This window comes from Melanostigma gelatinosum (genome assembly GCF_949748355.1).
Source record: "Melanostigma gelatinosum genome assembly, chromosome: 22".
Taxonomy (NCBI): domain Eukaryota; kingdom Metazoa; phylum Chordata; class Actinopteri; order Perciformes; family Zoarcidae; genus Melanostigma; species Melanostigma gelatinosum.
Genome location: NC_136655.1, coordinates 9,003,108 through 9,019,113, shown reverse-complemented (window position 1 = coordinate 9,019,113; position 16,006 = coordinate 9,003,108). Strand labels below are relative to the sequence as shown.

Below are 16,006 nucleotides of genomic sequence, written 5' to 3'. Positions count from 1 at the left end.
GTCGCCATCTTGGTTTTTGGCCGTTGCCGTCTTATTATTTTTGAGCTAGAAAGTGACAGGAAAGGGTGAAGCTCGGTGACGGTGGGACACGAAAATGTTACAATTACTCATGATTTATGAACTACACACTTCATGAAATCACGCTGTGAAAACGGTGAAAGTTCTAAAACGACTCCCAAACCAGACAACCCCGTGGCGGCGACCTGTCAATCACGAGGTGGCCACGCCCTAAAGCATATTGTCTATTTGACTCTAAATGGGACATTCATTTACTAAATGAACCTCGCGCTGCATTGAAGAGTTTAAACTATCGATTGAGACATAAATAAACTGAGGTAATGAATCATGTGAGAAATAGGCAGAGGAGTCGCCCCTTTATTACCATTTAAAAAGAATCCAAGTTTAAGACACGCCTGCATTGCCTTCACTTTTCAGACTCCAAGAGGTTGCTGCCTGTTTACAAGGCTTATGATATTTCAAATTAAGAAAGAGAATCGGTTTGGCCTGAATCCCATTCAACACTATTGAGCACCTGCCGGTACTCTGTCTTCATTCGATGCTTGTTTTATCCTACGTAATACAGCTGCAGATGGCACAATTAACTCCAAAGAGAGCTAAATCAATACAGATAAGATGTGCTCTGATGGACACATCGTACTTCAGAAGGAAAATAAGCCCTACAACACATTGTATCTTTGGTGGATCCACTTTGTTTTGTCACAGTGTGATTTCCTGATTCAATACTTTCCCATGTTGTGGCAGGAAAATGTGGACTTAATTTAGACAGCCTCTCTCCAATATCATGTGAAAATACAAGTAGTTATTTCAAACCAAAAGCAGGAAGGTACACCTGCAACATGTCCCTGAAATTAGATGCAAATGAGCCTCTCCTGCTCGCCTCACAGGTTGTCAAAGGATCATCATTAATTGAAACTGCTGGCGGCTCTTTATTTTGTTCTGCTGAATGATTCTCTTGCATTTTGCACTGTGTTGGAATAGGTTCTAGTTATTTAATGAAGGCAAATGGGAAAAATTGTTACAATGCACAAAACATCAGAAATGTCTCAGGACCTCCTTCAAATGAGATATGTTTTTGTTTTTTTTGCCTTTATGATAGTTAAACTGAAGACAAGAGAGAGGGGGGGTGTCATGCATCAAAGGGGTTTATACTGTTGTATGCATTTTAGATAACATGCCCAGGATATCCTTCAAAATGTCATTTTCCACACATGACAATTCTTCTTTCACTTATTATACATGCATATCCACAAAACTGGACGATAGAATTGTTATTTTACAGAAAGTGCCTTGCTCAAAGACACAACATGGCAGATGTAGGCTGACAGGCAGGTTTGGACCGCATCTCCTTGTCCTCGCCGCTCCATTCTGTGGCCCCCCCCGCTGGTGTGTAAAGTTACACAATGGGTCACGTTTACCAACGGGAGGAGCATTTATTCAAACTGTGAATTGCTGCGATGTCCCCATTGACGGAACGGATAATAAAGAATCATGAATGAACAATACTTGTTTTTGGCTTTAGTGAGGCTGTGGTTCTGTGGTCATTTTTGGTGGTTTTTAGACTTAATTGAAGTCATCCTCTCCCACAAACATTATTCATACCTAAGGCAATTTCATTGAGCATCTGAAATACGTTATTAAGCAACACAAGCTCTTCAAATAGTTTGTTCTGTGTAGTGAACGATTCATTTTGGATCCTCAGTGACTTTTACAGTCTGGATGTTGCCCGACTTTGGAGTAAAAATCCATAACTTGGCACTGATTATTTGTTTTTGGGACATGGCTATTGTTCCAGTACTTTATGTGATTCCTGGAATTGGATTTTCTTTCTGGACATCTCTTTGGATGTCTCATGCCCATATCATATTTCTAGAGGAGTGGCACAGTTTCGGATAATTGACTTCATCTCCCGAAGTGGCTCTCAGCCCTGATGGGGGGGGGGGGGGACTCGTCAGAAAGGAAAATATTACAGCACGAAACCTCTTCTAACAAAGACATTCAATCAAGCTGCAGGCTCGATTCCAGTTCAAACTGCCAATATAAAGACATGAAGGTAGAGCTACACACAGAGCGGGATGATGGACCCTCTCCATCACACAGTGAATCCACTGCTGTGCCTCACTGGACATAAGTTTCCCCCCTGATGCGGAGTATTAAAGCCCACAGGTTGTTTTTGTCATACACTTCACATACCTGCAGCACCACACACTCTATTTTACTGGAAGGTTTATTGCCACTCTGCAGTACAGATCACATGCTTGGGGGGAGGAGTAGATGGACAGGTATGCGTGTCCACGTGTGCCTGCATACATATCTTCCAGTGTTTGCCTCGATCGCACTTCAAAGATGGTCTACCACATGTGAGCCTTATGCAGCCCCTCAATAAAATATAGGCTACTGCTGAAGATAAGTCTTGGCAGCGTAATTAGAGAGGCTGCCCGAAACCGCTTCAGGCTGCTTCCCTCGGATAAATGCCCGGTGTATGGCCAGGATCTCTGTCGCAACCGCTGGTGTGTCCTCTACGTTGCATGAAAACACAACATATTTGATGAGTCATTCGGCCTCATATTCAGTTTCCGCCCGTTCCCGTAACGTGCTTTCTCAAAGACCTAATGTTAGATTGCACCACAAGTTGCAGTGCATGACCTCAATCCGGACCAGATGACCCACTTGTACCATTTCAAGACGCAAGAGTGAGAGATCTAACCGCACACGTCAGATGTTTTGACACACAGATCGTGTAATACTTGTCAGGTGTTTTTGCTTGTGGTGGCCTTGCGGGCGACCGCTAATGCGAAACTGACTGGAGGGAAAAAAAAACATCTGAGTAAATCATATTAACGAGAGCCCTAATCTGCATCATTCACAACAGTATCTCCGTCCTTTCAGCCCTTGGAACGTGGCCGGCCACTTGTTAGAACGTTTGACAAACAAAATAATTAAATGAATCTGAAAACATTATCGGCTATCCCTAAATGTTTGAAGTCTGGCTGAGTTATCCGTGTGTGCGTGTGTGCGTGTGTGCGTGTGTGTGTGTGTGTGTGTGTGTGTTCATTGCCGTTAGATTACCTGCTACACAGTCTGACCTGAGATATGCTCAGTTCTGCAGCTCTTTGATACAGACGAGGCTATCCCTCATTTCTCCCCCATTCTACCAACCTGGCTCTGAAGATAAGAGGCAACAACACCGTTTCTATCACTGTTGACACACACAACTACGTTGCCACAGAGAGAGATATTCTCTGTGATCATTTTCTCTTTTTTGTACCTTTTCTCTTTGCTGTGTTTTGGTTTCACAGCTGTGTGTCCTTTCCTATCAACTTTTAAAAACCCCCCCGGGCCTAATGGGACCTGTAATCTAAAGAACTGTGGTTACTTATCGTTAAGCGTGGACCGTTCGCAATGATTTCTCTTCTCCTTTTTGGAGATTGCAGATAGTCGGGGGGGTTTTGTTTTTCATACAGATTGTGATCTGGTGTTCTGATGAGTGTGATGTCTGCCGCGATGATTAAAGGTTCATTCAGCCCAACTTGGGTCAAATCCTCTTCACAGACATCAGGCAGTTGGTCTGATAGCTGCCCGGCGAGATATTCTTACGACGTAACTGAAGTTTGAGCACATCGCAACAGAAATAAAGCAACGTTTGTGTAAAAAAAAAAAGGTCTGACTGTTGTGAAATTTTAAACTTTTTTTTGAGTCTAGTAATTTAGTTTTCAACTTCTGGAACTTAATTTTCTCCCGAAAACAATATTACGAAAGTGCTTACTGGTCAGAATTGTATCCGGTTAAAAGCAATATCGTCCTATTGCATATTCTGTGCAGACAAAAAAACAGAGAGCTGCCCAGAGAATGTGATGTTGTATTAATATCTTAGCTTTTATGCAGGCAGCTCTGGGGTCAGATCAAAGACTTTGAAATGGTGCAACCTGAGCTGGCACACCCATGCAGGAAGATGTGTTTCCAACCTAGCTGAATGAAGCCAAACTGTTTAGGACTGCTGTAATGTCTGGCTGGAGCCGGACTGTTCTGATGTGGATGATCTGTTCAAAAAAAAAAGCCACAAATCTATTGCAGCGGGAAGATTTAGAAACGTTGGTAACACACTATCAACCATAAATAATCAATCGTATTGCATACTCCCTGCTAATTCTTCTTTACGAACTGTTTTTCATGTCGAATGAATTGTAATATTTCTGTTTTTGTACCCCTCAGTTGTTGTCGTTGGGCAAAATCAGCCAGACCAAAGTAGCCAAACTGAAATCCAGCTACAGGCTCCTCCAAGACACTCTGAAGAGGTATGTTTTCATGTTAAAACAAGTTTGTTGTGTGTGTGTGTGTGTCATACTTTGGAGGTGCGTTACGACTGCAAAGATGCTGAGAATACAGCACGGTGGAGAAGTTGAAATCTTGCGACAGCCAACTGAAGTGTCCTTGAAGAGAACTGCATTATCAGATCTAGTTGTGCTGTACTCGTTTACTGTTGAGAAAGTGTGGGAGTAGCATCTGTGACAAGCCACCGGCTTCTGGAGAGACATTTTGATTGGGGTCGCTTCTCACTCACTTAGTGGAGCCCGACTATCGAATGTGAGCCAAGAGGTGAAAGCAAGGATGCATCTGAGGCAGTGTTAACCACCACAACTGACGGCAGTAGGCCGAGAGTCGAACAAAAAACGTACTGCTTTTTGAGCTTCGTCAAATCCTTAATGGAACACTGATTCTCAAAATTGCCACCAAGGCACATAACAAATGAAGTGAAATTAACTTGTGAGACCCCAATTTCTCGTGGAAACAACACATCACAAGTATTTTTTTTACAGCACATCTAATTGGCTCAGTACTAAAAAGTCTATCGGGGAAATCAGCGGCCTCTATATGTTTGTCTGTGTGTGTATTGTACCACAGCTTTTGTGAAAAATCTGAATTAGACGAGAGTTCAGGCTGATATGATTATTTGTTCTTATATGCCGTTTAACTGATGTTAATATGGATTTATTTTATATTCAGTGGTTTGTTTCTCCTGAAGATCCAGAGAATAGTGATTTTTAATATGACATGAAAACGTGTGATAACAGAGGGCACTGTCATGTAGAAATAATTACATAAGTCTGCTGTTTTAATCTTGTTTGCTACTGTCGGACCGCAGTTAGGAAATGGTATCTGTATACTGCACTAAAATCAGGGTTTCATCCCGTAGTACCCAGGATTCTGAGATGCACCTTTTGGGAGAGGCAAAGAGGTGTCGTGCTGAGCTGGAGAGGCTGCAGGCGGAGGTGGAGAGAACAGAGGAGGAGGGCGCCTCTGTGGAGCCTGAAAGTGAAGTCAATGAACTGAGGCAACAACTCCTCCAGGCATACAATGAACTGAAAGCTTCTGAGGACAGAGAGTGCAAGACACGGTACCAGCTGAAATGGTGAGCTGTGTGTGTACATTATATGTAGATAGGAGAGGAGAGGAGAGTAAGGACAAAACACAGAAGTGAAATTGGTGTGTGGTGAAAAGAAGTTTCTGTACAGTAGGAGGCCATATGCATGCTTGGAAACACACACACACGGACACACACTGTTTGGGTTGGTACTGTGTGTGTGTGTGTGTGTGTGTGTGTGTGTGTTTTGCTTAGCCTACAGTATTTTTTTCTGTGCCGCTGAAATTTTTCATTGTCATAAGAAGAAAAAGTTCTGTTACTGTTGAGTATTTTATTGCCGATACCGTGAACGTAGTTTTTGTTCCAGTGTTTACGTGATGGGGAAAGCGTGATGTTCACGGTACGAACAGCAGGTTTGAGTGGATTTTTATCTTTGCTCTGGGTGTAACTTGCCTTTAACTCCGCCCTGGTTAGTTTTGTTGGCGTCAGTCCTGGAGTCTGTTACTGTTCCTCTCTTCTAATCCTTTCCCTCCGCTCCCACGAGTCTCTTTTCTCTTCGCAACCAATTTTCCTGTTTTCTGCTGCAGGTTTCTCTTTTCCTTTCCACAACTCACTCAACACCGCTATCAGTGCGTTCAACGGGTCAAACACACACCCACAGAAATAGAAAAATAACACTCACTCGAGGATCTCCCGCTTTTCTGGGCACAAACTCTGCTTTTCAAGGGCCAAATGGAGGTTACTGGAACATTGCTAAGCAACATGGTAACACAGACAAGTGGCTCCCAAACATTTTGGTTTCTGATCCTTGAAAACAAAGCAACGGCGACACCTGACCCCTCGTTACAGGTTGCATATGTCATCGTGGAATTTTTCCTCCTTGGATTAAAATGTCAGTTGAACTGTAAATGATGAAGGCAACTGAAATTCCGGGCAATAGTCAAGTTTCTATGGCCTGTAGGAAGTCGAGTTTCATGTCGGTTTGTATGTTTGAAATGAAAGTAGTTGAACTGTACACTATGTAAGCAGTTGAAATGTCAGTTGAAGGGTTGGCAATGCAATGACATCAAGTATCAGCCTCAGTGTAGCACGGAAAGCTGTTGAAATTTGCATTGAAGTACAACCACCGTGGATATTGAGTGTGCATATTATTTGTGACAGTGTTTGGTGGTGAGCTCTCTTGTCCTCTCATCCTCTCTTCTTCTTCTCTCTCTCTGCGCTGTCTTTCATCCCCTCCAGTCCGACCTCCTTCCAGACTTTTCTTTTTTTTTTCCCTTTTTCTCCTCTCTTGTCCAAATGGCCAGCGGTCTGCATATGACAGGCAGATGTTCACCACACAAATATGCCTTTTTAAAATCTATGCGTCCTTTATCTTTAGCCAAACAGACACACAGGAATTCAGCACTTTTTCTTTCTTTTTTTCCAGTCACACATTTTAGCATTCATGCAGCTTTCTCTGTATATCAGTTAACATCCAATACATCAACGTGTCAGGAAGATTAATATCATTTGCTTTGTGAAAGGTGCGGCTGTACACTATGTGCTATTGGAAGGTTTATTTTACAATGACAGAGCTGACTCGAAATAATTTCATGCAAACTTTAATCAACTGCTCAAAAAGCGTCTGCCTCAGGGTGATGAAAAATTCAAAGGAATTATGTTTTTATACGCACATTTATACGACGTGGGGTACTTCATTTATGATTCCTTGTGTTTGTGGATGAGAAAGCGTGCGTATATACTGGCTCTTTTATACATTATGTGTGTCCAAGGAATGGCATGTATTTGTATCTATTATTCACTCACTAATAGTTGAAAGGTTTCAAAGCAACACAAGTTTTGACAGCTACGGCTTCATTCGCTTTTTTTTCATGTTTTCTCTTTCAATTAAGAGGAATTAAGCATGACTGGAAACTGCACATCTGTGTATTTAAAAAAAGAAAATGTAAATACCCGTTCCTCTCATTACATTCCTCTTTCTGTTGAACCAGGAACTGAAACATGCTGTTTGTTTATCTTCATAACACTTCCCCCCCCCCCCCCCCCCCCCAATTCACTTCCTCTCCACCTCACCTCACCTCCTATGCAGTCTCTGGGGAGAGAAGCGGTATCTGGAGAAAGAGAATGAGATTCAGCCGAAACCTGCTGTAAGTTCATCATTGCACCGTCCAGGTGTAGTTTCAGAGGCGTGGATTACTACTGCAACAACGGTCTTCAGGGAGGATAGATATGAGTTTTACTTTAAGCCTCCATCCAGGCTTAATCCCTCGATATGAGGACTTGCCATTTGCTTTTTTTTGGAGCCATTGGAAGCTGAAAGATTTTATTTTACAATCTCCAATTCCCACAAAATGATGGCATACAAGTTATAAGAGTTTGAATCCCTGTTACAGCTCGGGAGCGGTTTTTAACTTTTGCTTTTTTTGAGAACTAAGAAATTAAATTCTTAAAGGCCGGTAATCGTCCACAAATGCAGAACAACATACAGCTGTCGGAGCCAAAAATGGGCTGGTGTTTGGACAGTTGCTGATAGCACAGTCTCTTCCAGTATAACTATCTGCTCCCAATCAACACAAAGAATGCAATGTCAAAATACTCACACTGTCGTATAATAGTCATGATTATCTGAGTATTGTGTTCAAATGAACAAATGTAAGGGTTTTTACATTCGCACGTCATACTGGAACCCCAGTATCTTCTCGATGCATGCTCTGTATGCTGCGGGGCATATTAATACTGTATTACGTTTATTATTTAGTTCGTCAGAAGTCTACCCCGATGCAGTGCAGTTTGAGCATGGACAGTATAGCTGTTTAATCACCAGCACTAAAACAAGAAGACTAACATGAGACACTTAGGGTTAGTCTCAGGAGCATTCACAACTCTACAATCATCAAACGTCATTAAAATAATGTTGCCTCTGCCGCTAATGACAAAAGAAGGCTCAAAATCTGAATTTCCTGGAGGTGGACCCCGAGACCTACGCCTTTGGCTCGTTGAATCAATTCCGCAGCTTTAATTAACTTTTGGATTTTTAATGCTTTTGGGGGTTCAAATGTCGTGCAACTACTGTTTAATTACTGATCACATCAACAAAACAATTCAAATGTGTTACAATTCTGCCTTCATGCCTCTGGATGGTATCTTTCCCATTGTGTTTTTAAAAACTACAGTGCCCCCTGGTTAGTAACCTTCAAGGGACAAAACTAGGGTGGGGGGAGAAGACGGACACGCCCATGTTGATACTTGCAGTAAGAGAAGAAGGGCTTCGAAAAAGAGAATTTACAAGCTGGTTTTCTCCTCTCTCGGGCGCCAGTATTGCAATGAAAACAGTTGCAGCATTTTGACTGCTCAGAATGACTTATCGAGTGGGCAAAAGCATCGCATTACCACTGCGGGCACGCACAGCGCCAGGACTCATGAGCAATTCTCAAAATGTATCAACATCAGAATCGTGCCGTCAAATGCGACGTCTTCTTCTGTTTATTTGAACCGCAGAAGCTGCTGCCTTTACCAGAGCAGTTCGGGCCATTTATTCTGGCGTAAAGAGTCCCTTTTCCCCCATTGTCATTGAAACAATATGCTATTAAGGGCCTTCATCATTAAGTGTGATATTAATTATATGACACAAACACGATTAATAAACTATGCGTTTCATTACAGAGTCCTCGCATACATTTCTAATTGTTTTTAGTTCCTGGAGAAAAACCACAAACTAGCTTTAAAGTGCATTCTATTTATTAAGTTGAATTAAAAACAGCTGGTTTAGTTCATGCTCATGTTTTCATCAAACTAGAATTAGTCACAGCACTGGAAATGAGATTTACAACTGAAACATCAGAAGACTTGACTGTAGCTGTTAGAGCTGGCTCTGAGAGAAAACTCAAATGGTATGTAGCCTGAGCTCAATTAAATTGTCATCATAGCCCTGAACTACTTGGTATGTGACCTAATGCTCATGCTGCTGCTGGGTCCTCCAGGAGCTGGAGAGCAGAACAAAGAGCCTGCGAGACAAATATGAGGATCTGAAGAAAGAGGTTTACCAGAGACAACTGGAAGTCAGGTATTTTCCCTTGCTGCTGTTCAGAGAAGCGCGCATGCAGTTCGCTCACGCTTGCCCTGCAGATTGATACAGGTGTTCATATTCACTCTGTGGAGCTCTTCATAACGTTGTGTTTTTGTGCGTCCATCTTTTTTTACGTTTCATTCAGTGTGCTCATATTGTCCATTTTAACAATTTTTTTTTTTAAGTGGTTGTTCATCAGAATTCTTCAGATAATTCGGGTTCTTTTTGTGTGCATCTTGCCCTCACTCCACGCACAGACGTCTGACGGAAGATGTGGAAACCAATGAAATGCAGATATTGAAAGAACAGAAGGAGCTGGAAGACAAGACGGAGATCATAGAGCTCAAAGAGGTCTGTGTTTGATACTGTGTGTGTGTTGGTGGACATAGTTTACAGCACATACCCTCAATGAAATAACAAATATGTTGCTTTCTTATCTTCGTGTGTGTGTTTGTCTCTAATAAGGCTGAGAAAGCCCGGCTCATCGGCATCCCTGACCAGGTTTTTAGGGAGATCGAGAGGAAACGCTCCAAGAAGGAGTAAGTACATGTAGCCCCTTGATATTCTTCATACGTTTTTAAACACCAGCAATAAAAATGAGCCAGTAAAGGCGCTTCAGTCAGACAACACTGGGAAGAAAAGACAGCAGAGACATATTTCGAAAATTAAGTCACTCCCCGTTGGCTCAAATTCTGTAATCTACCTCCTTCCCTTCATCTTCGTCTCCTCCACATGAAAGACCTGTACTTTTCCACTCGCAAGTGTTTTCGCTCAGTGTAAACTTTTGGTTGGGCCTGATAAGGAACAGATTAAACAAAGTTTCTTCACTTATTTTTCTGCACGATGCATCGCTTCTCCCAGGTTAATACTTGTTCGGTTTCCTCCCGCTAACATATCTATTTCAGTCACAACCTTTTTGATGCGCAGTGTGTTTCAGTCCATGTGAGGAACTGAAAAAAAGGTGCACTGTTACAGTCAAATTCTTCTCAAGAATTTAAAGGTTTCAATCCCTCTAATTTAAAAACGCATGACATCAGACATCATTCGTTGTTGTATTCAAGTTTAGCTGCATTCAAAAGCCCCTTCGTCGCCAGAGAATGGTTCCACTGGCACACTGCAGTCTCTTTTATGTTCATTTCAAATTCATATTTTGCTTGCAAGTGATGCAGTGGTACTTGTGGTGTGTATGTAAAAAGATGGAGGATACACACAAGCTGTTCTTTCATAAGTCATGCACTCCTACAGTGCAAGTGAAGATGTTCTTCTCTTGGTCTTACACTTGTCCTATCACCCTCCTAAACACATTAGATCTGCAATGAAGAAGATGGAAGCGCTAAATACAGAGGCATCAGTAATGGAGCAGCATGTGAAGGAGGCGGACGGGCGTAACCGCTCTCTGCGGTTGAAGAAGGCGGAGTTGAACGGGGAGCTGGAGGGTCTCAGGGCCCAAGTAGGTGCCCGTCAGAAGGAGTGCCGACAGCGGCTGAAAGAGCGGGAGGTCAACGGGGAGGACGAGGCTGAACTCATGGGCAACAGGTAGCAACTTCTCACACGGTGCAGTCACAGTCGAGGCGAGAGCTTCAGAAGTTGGAAGAGAGGCTTTGGCTGTGCGTGCTCATGCATGTCGTTGTGCTTTCACCACCAGAGGAATCCTGGAAATGAAGTTGCAGAGCATCATGTGCGACAGGAAGCACCTGTATGAGAGCCAATCTGTGCAGCTCAGGGAGAAAAATAGGTACAGAGTGACGTCAAACTGAGTTCCATCGCACAAGTAAATGAGTCCACGAATAACAAGACACCTCAATAAGTACACACTGTAAATTAAACAGTAAATATGTGTTTTTTAACATGTATTTGATATTCAGTCAAAGAGCTTGTGGTTTTAATTTCCACAGTGTGGCTGAACTCTTCAGTCCGTACATGGAATGTTTCTATATATTAATATGTGTATATAATGAGCCAAACTTTGAGCTTCTCCTCCTTTTTGAAGGAGTCACAGCCTTGTTCAAATAATACATGTTTAAAATGTGCCTGTGTGTCTCACATCAGGCAGTTGCAAGCCCTCAAGAGGACGGAGCACGCGTTGACCATGGCCGCTGAGCAGCTACAGCACACGCAGTCGATCGACCATGAGTTACAGACACAGGTGACCAATGAGTCCATATGGAAGAAAACATTCATGAGTAGTCTGGTATTTTGGAGCATGTGAAGGTGTCTGTTATTTTCCCAGAAATACATTTTTGTACATGCAGCTTCTCAATGTACCAGTAGACCTCACAATGTTAAAACGCACTCTTCATGGGTTGAAGCATTATGTTTTACTGGTTTTGGCAACTAGTTTGGAAAGTTGACTTTCAAAAAAAAAAAGGCTGAAACGCAGGTGTGGGCGCCAGTAAATCAGCACATTAAATCTGTGTTACACCAGAAGCATTTAAAAAAAAAAATTATTTCTTGAGCTTCCTGTAATTTTACTGATGCTCACAGTTTTTTAAAAAGAAACAAGAGAGAAGAAGAGCAGAGGACGAGAGTCATGGGAAATGCATCAGCAGATATCACGAGCACATAACAATATGAAAGGAAATCACAATGACACATCAGGGAATTCATGCATTGAGGAGATATTGAAAGCAAAGCAGTTGAACAATATGAGTCATTCATTTCCACTAAGTCTGCCAATCAATAACGACTATCACATGAGCAATAACTAACAAGTAATTTGTCTTTGAAGGCGGTTTAGATGAGGATTCGACAGCGTCGGACCACAAATATTTGACACGTTTTTTCTGACGGCTGCGATATTTCCGCATAGTTTGCACGAGATCTCATATGGATGTAAAGTAATGCTAGATAACCCTTTGACATGACACGCAGTGATTCACGGCACTATCGAGCTGCAATAATCGGCGAAGCGTTTTCGAGATTGAAGAGAAAAGAGCTCATGCAGAACGATGACCTATTAGAGATGGAGGGAAAATGATGCTTGCCGTAACTACTGCACTGTACTGAGGCCATCGCTCACAGGGCGGCTAAACTATGAGCGACATGTAATCTCTATCGCTGAAACGCTTCGCTGATATCGTCTCTCTATTTCATAGGACCTGATTTGTAGGCAGTTGCCAATGCTGGAATGGAGTTTTCTCTCAGACCACTTGAATTACAATATTCTGAGAGGTTATTGTGGAATTTTTTTTTCCCCCAATGATGCCAGATACATACTGCCTACCCCAGCTTTGAACCTAGACTGATTTAGTCAACTTCTCCCTCTTCTACGGACTGGCACATTTTAAATATGGAGCGGAGTCGCTCGTACCACTCAACAGGAGTCCTGGCAACCCTGCAGAGCGGGGCAATCGCCACGCCTAAAGACGTTCATTTTGAATTGGCTGAGTGTCACTGGATCCAACGGCTATCAGAAAGGCCTCAGAGAAACCCTGATACATGTATAGTGTTCATTGTTTTGCGATCAGTGTTTAATGTGGGATTTGATTTGAAGTTTTATCATTTTATAAAGTCGATTGGACTAACGTGCAACCAGGGGAGCAAGCGATAACACATTTTTATATCTTTTTTACTTAAAACCAGGGTCTGACATACACCCAATGTACGTTTGCACGCTGAACATTTGAACAGACTTTTGATTCCGACTTCTAGTTAGATGCTGTTCCCAAACAAGAGGCCAGTGTTCAGCAGAGGATGGAGCTCCAGAAAGAGGTGGATGCTCTCAATGTCAGCTTTAAAAAGCAGGTGAGCATGTGCGCGGGTGGACGCATTATCATTAGCAGCTGTAAAATCCCTTTGGGGAAAGGTACGAACTTTACACAGAAGAAAGTTTCTTCTTCCATGTAGTAAAGGACTTTCAGCCCACTTTGCTGTCCAATTCTGCTGCCAGTAACTCTTCAATTGCAGTCAAATTGTGGGGGGTTTTTTTCAGCCGAAAACAATGTTAAATGTGTCTCTCAACCAGCTATCAGTCGGTGTCGAGGAGAGCCAGACGAAGCAGCAGTATGGGATGATTCAAGGGCTGCTGAGGGAGTCGAACTGCCTCCGAGAAGAACTCCATAACCTCAGATGTCTGACACAGATCAAAGTGCAAGAGAGAGGCCAGAAGCACCGGGAACTGCTTAGAGCGGAGGTGCAATACACACACACACACATAATGTAAAATAGGTTTTAATGTCATCATTAGTGCCTTTGAATAACCTGCGCAGACACTGAGCATGAGTATTTCACCCCAAAGTGTCAAACACATCAAAGAGAAACGAAAAGTAGGTTCATCATGAATGTGACCAAAAATGACAAAAGCACAATTTCAGCCCTTACAATATTACTGTCACTACAATGTGATGATTTCAGAATGATTTAGAGAGAGACGAGGCAGTTTTCGTTCGAGGAAATTGAAGAGTGTAAGGGGGCCAATTTTTGGCTGAAATTGCTTTTGGTACTCTATTCTCCCTGTCAGCTGAAATCAAATCTATCTGCTTTTCTGAAACAGTATCACTGGTAACTACAGTTGATCTCCTCAGTAATGACAATGACTCGATGAAATCAGAAACCTCTTACAGAGCTGTACACTTAACCAGCACAGCTATCACCTGAGCTGTTTTATGTCTTAAAGTGTCGGAGTAGAAGCTGCTTTACTGAAAAATGCACGCTGACAAATCAGATTTGAAGGCTGACGTTTGTGAGCACACACACTCGTAAACACACACACACACAGAAGTGATGATACTGTGGTTGCACCTGTGTAACTCTATCCACAGCAGCTGAACCAGCACATCCAGCAGGAGCTGCGAGAAAAAGACCTCATCATCAGTGACCACAACAAGCTGAACGCTATGCTGCAGCGCAGGTGTCACTGTTGTTTTTTTCTCCTAATTTCCTAGTCGGACACAAAAGCGACCACAAAAAGCGGCTGAACGACCACAAAGTTTGTGTGTCTTAGTCCTACGTAGGAGAGGTGTCAACTATAACTGTACGAGATCCTCCATGGTGTTTGCCATCAGTGTGGGGAGCGAATTTAATTCCTACGGTCTAGTGATGTGACTGATAATTGAATCCCTAGTTTATTTGTTTGGCTCCTGTTGATCCGTGCAACAGCTGGGATCACAATTAATTCAGACATCTGCACATGTTGTCAGGCTAGAAGAACCCGAACTTACTAATTGGTCATACTTCAGTGTTCGGGCACAGTCTAATGCATTTTGGCACCAGCCAGTACAACAGCCGACTCCCTCTACATTCAATTAGTTCACGACCACGGACGACAGTCTGATATGGATCCGCCCTGCAAACTGCATCTAGTCGGGCACAGACGAGGCAGGATGATGATTAAATATTGTGTTTCCTCTCTCTGCCATTGTAAGACAAACAAACGTTCTGGTACTTAGCAGTCACTGTTCACAACTCTCATGTCTCACGTGAATGGCAAATAGAAATTTAATGAAATGTCATCCTGCATGAGACTTAAGACAAACTGGCACCTCTCCAGCTGCCAGTCCATCGTCCATACGCGGGGTTGAACCGGCGACCTTCCGGTCCCCACAGACTGACAACTATGCTATGGATATAAATCCTCCAGTAGATATCAAGATGCTACAAAAAGAGAATAAACTCGATGTGTTTTTACAGCTGTCGCTGGCTATGTAAATGCAAATGATCAAAAGAAACATAACTGCAAATGACAAACATGTCAAAAACCTGCTCTTGATTGGAGCCAGATATTGTATAATCCAGATAAAAAAGTGAGCTCATTGCTTATCAGTGTTTTGTCCCTTTAGAGTTTTACAGTACTGTAAGCTGTGCACCATGGTCACGGATGAGAAGAATAAGTACGTCAAACTGAAGCAGATCGCCTCACAGACGGTCACAGAGCTGACGGAGCAGGTTAAAGTCATGGAAAATGAGACCGAGATCCAACGCACCATTGCCGTCAACAAGGACCGGTGTGTACATGTGTTTTGCAGAGGGAGGGTCGATGTTGGTCCGGTAGAATGATGCCCACTAATGTAGAAAAAAGGCCATCGGAATCCATGATACAATGCTCTTAATAGCAACGCAACAAATGCTGTGTCTGTAAAGGTTGTAAGGTTCAGTTTGTTAAGACAGTTTGTTGCTGGCACTTTCCTCCACTCGTGCATTTGTTGGTAATCATCAGTGAAGCTACATCTGTGTCCTTTTTCTGATATTTATCTTTGTGTGTGCGCGCTTACTTGTGTCCATTCCAGATCACTCACAAAGGCCCGTATGAAGATCTCTAACAGCTCCAAAATACGGGACAAACTGCACAATGAAATCTCCAAGGTCCAGGCACACACACACACACACACACACACACAGACAGAGACGAGACCAGTCAAAACACACTGTGGGTCTTCTTTGCCGCAAGCTACTTTCACTAATTTGGCAGTTTAATTATGCTAATTGATATCTGAGTTAGAATAACGTGATCCAGGGGGGGAACAGAGATATGGAGACAAAGCTGCTGTTGAGTTGGTTTAAATGAGTCTTCAACAAGATTTAAGAGCCCTTCTAGAAATGTTAAGGAGGCAAACCCCACACCC

General features: G+C 42.7%; 1 protein-coding gene across 1 annotated transcript in view; it reads left to right on the top strand.

Moving 5' to 3' along the window:
* ccdc146 (coiled-coil domain containing 146) overlaps positions 1 to 16,006 on the top strand; it is a gene marked incomplete at both ends in the record, with an annotated part of 40,995 nt that overhangs the window by 12,672 nt on the left and 12,317 nt on the right. The window contains 14 exons of the mRNA XM_079294876.1: positions 4,231 to 4,313; positions 5,213 to 5,428; positions 7,470 to 7,527; positions 9,361 to 9,443; positions 9,704 to 9,797; positions 9,912 to 9,985; positions 10,755 to 10,982; positions 11,092 to 11,181; positions 11,496 to 11,592; positions 13,098 to 13,190; positions 13,411 to 13,578; positions 14,207 to 14,295; positions 15,224 to 15,388; positions 15,671 to 15,746. Of these exons, the coding sequence (XP_079151002.1) occupies positions 4,231 to 4,313; positions 5,213 to 5,428; positions 7,470 to 7,527; positions 9,361 to 9,443; positions 9,704 to 9,797; positions 9,912 to 9,985; positions 10,755 to 10,982; positions 11,092 to 11,181; positions 11,496 to 11,592; positions 13,098 to 13,190; positions 13,411 to 13,578; positions 14,207 to 14,295; positions 15,224 to 15,388; positions 15,671 to 15,746 (1,614 nt within the window). The remainder of the gene's footprint in view (positions 1 to 4,230; positions 4,314 to 5,212; positions 5,429 to 7,469; positions 7,528 to 9,360; positions 9,444 to 9,703; positions 9,798 to 9,911; positions 9,986 to 10,754; positions 10,983 to 11,091; positions 11,182 to 11,495; positions 11,593 to 13,097; positions 13,191 to 13,410; positions 13,579 to 14,206; positions 14,296 to 15,223; positions 15,389 to 15,670; positions 15,747 to 16,006) is intronic.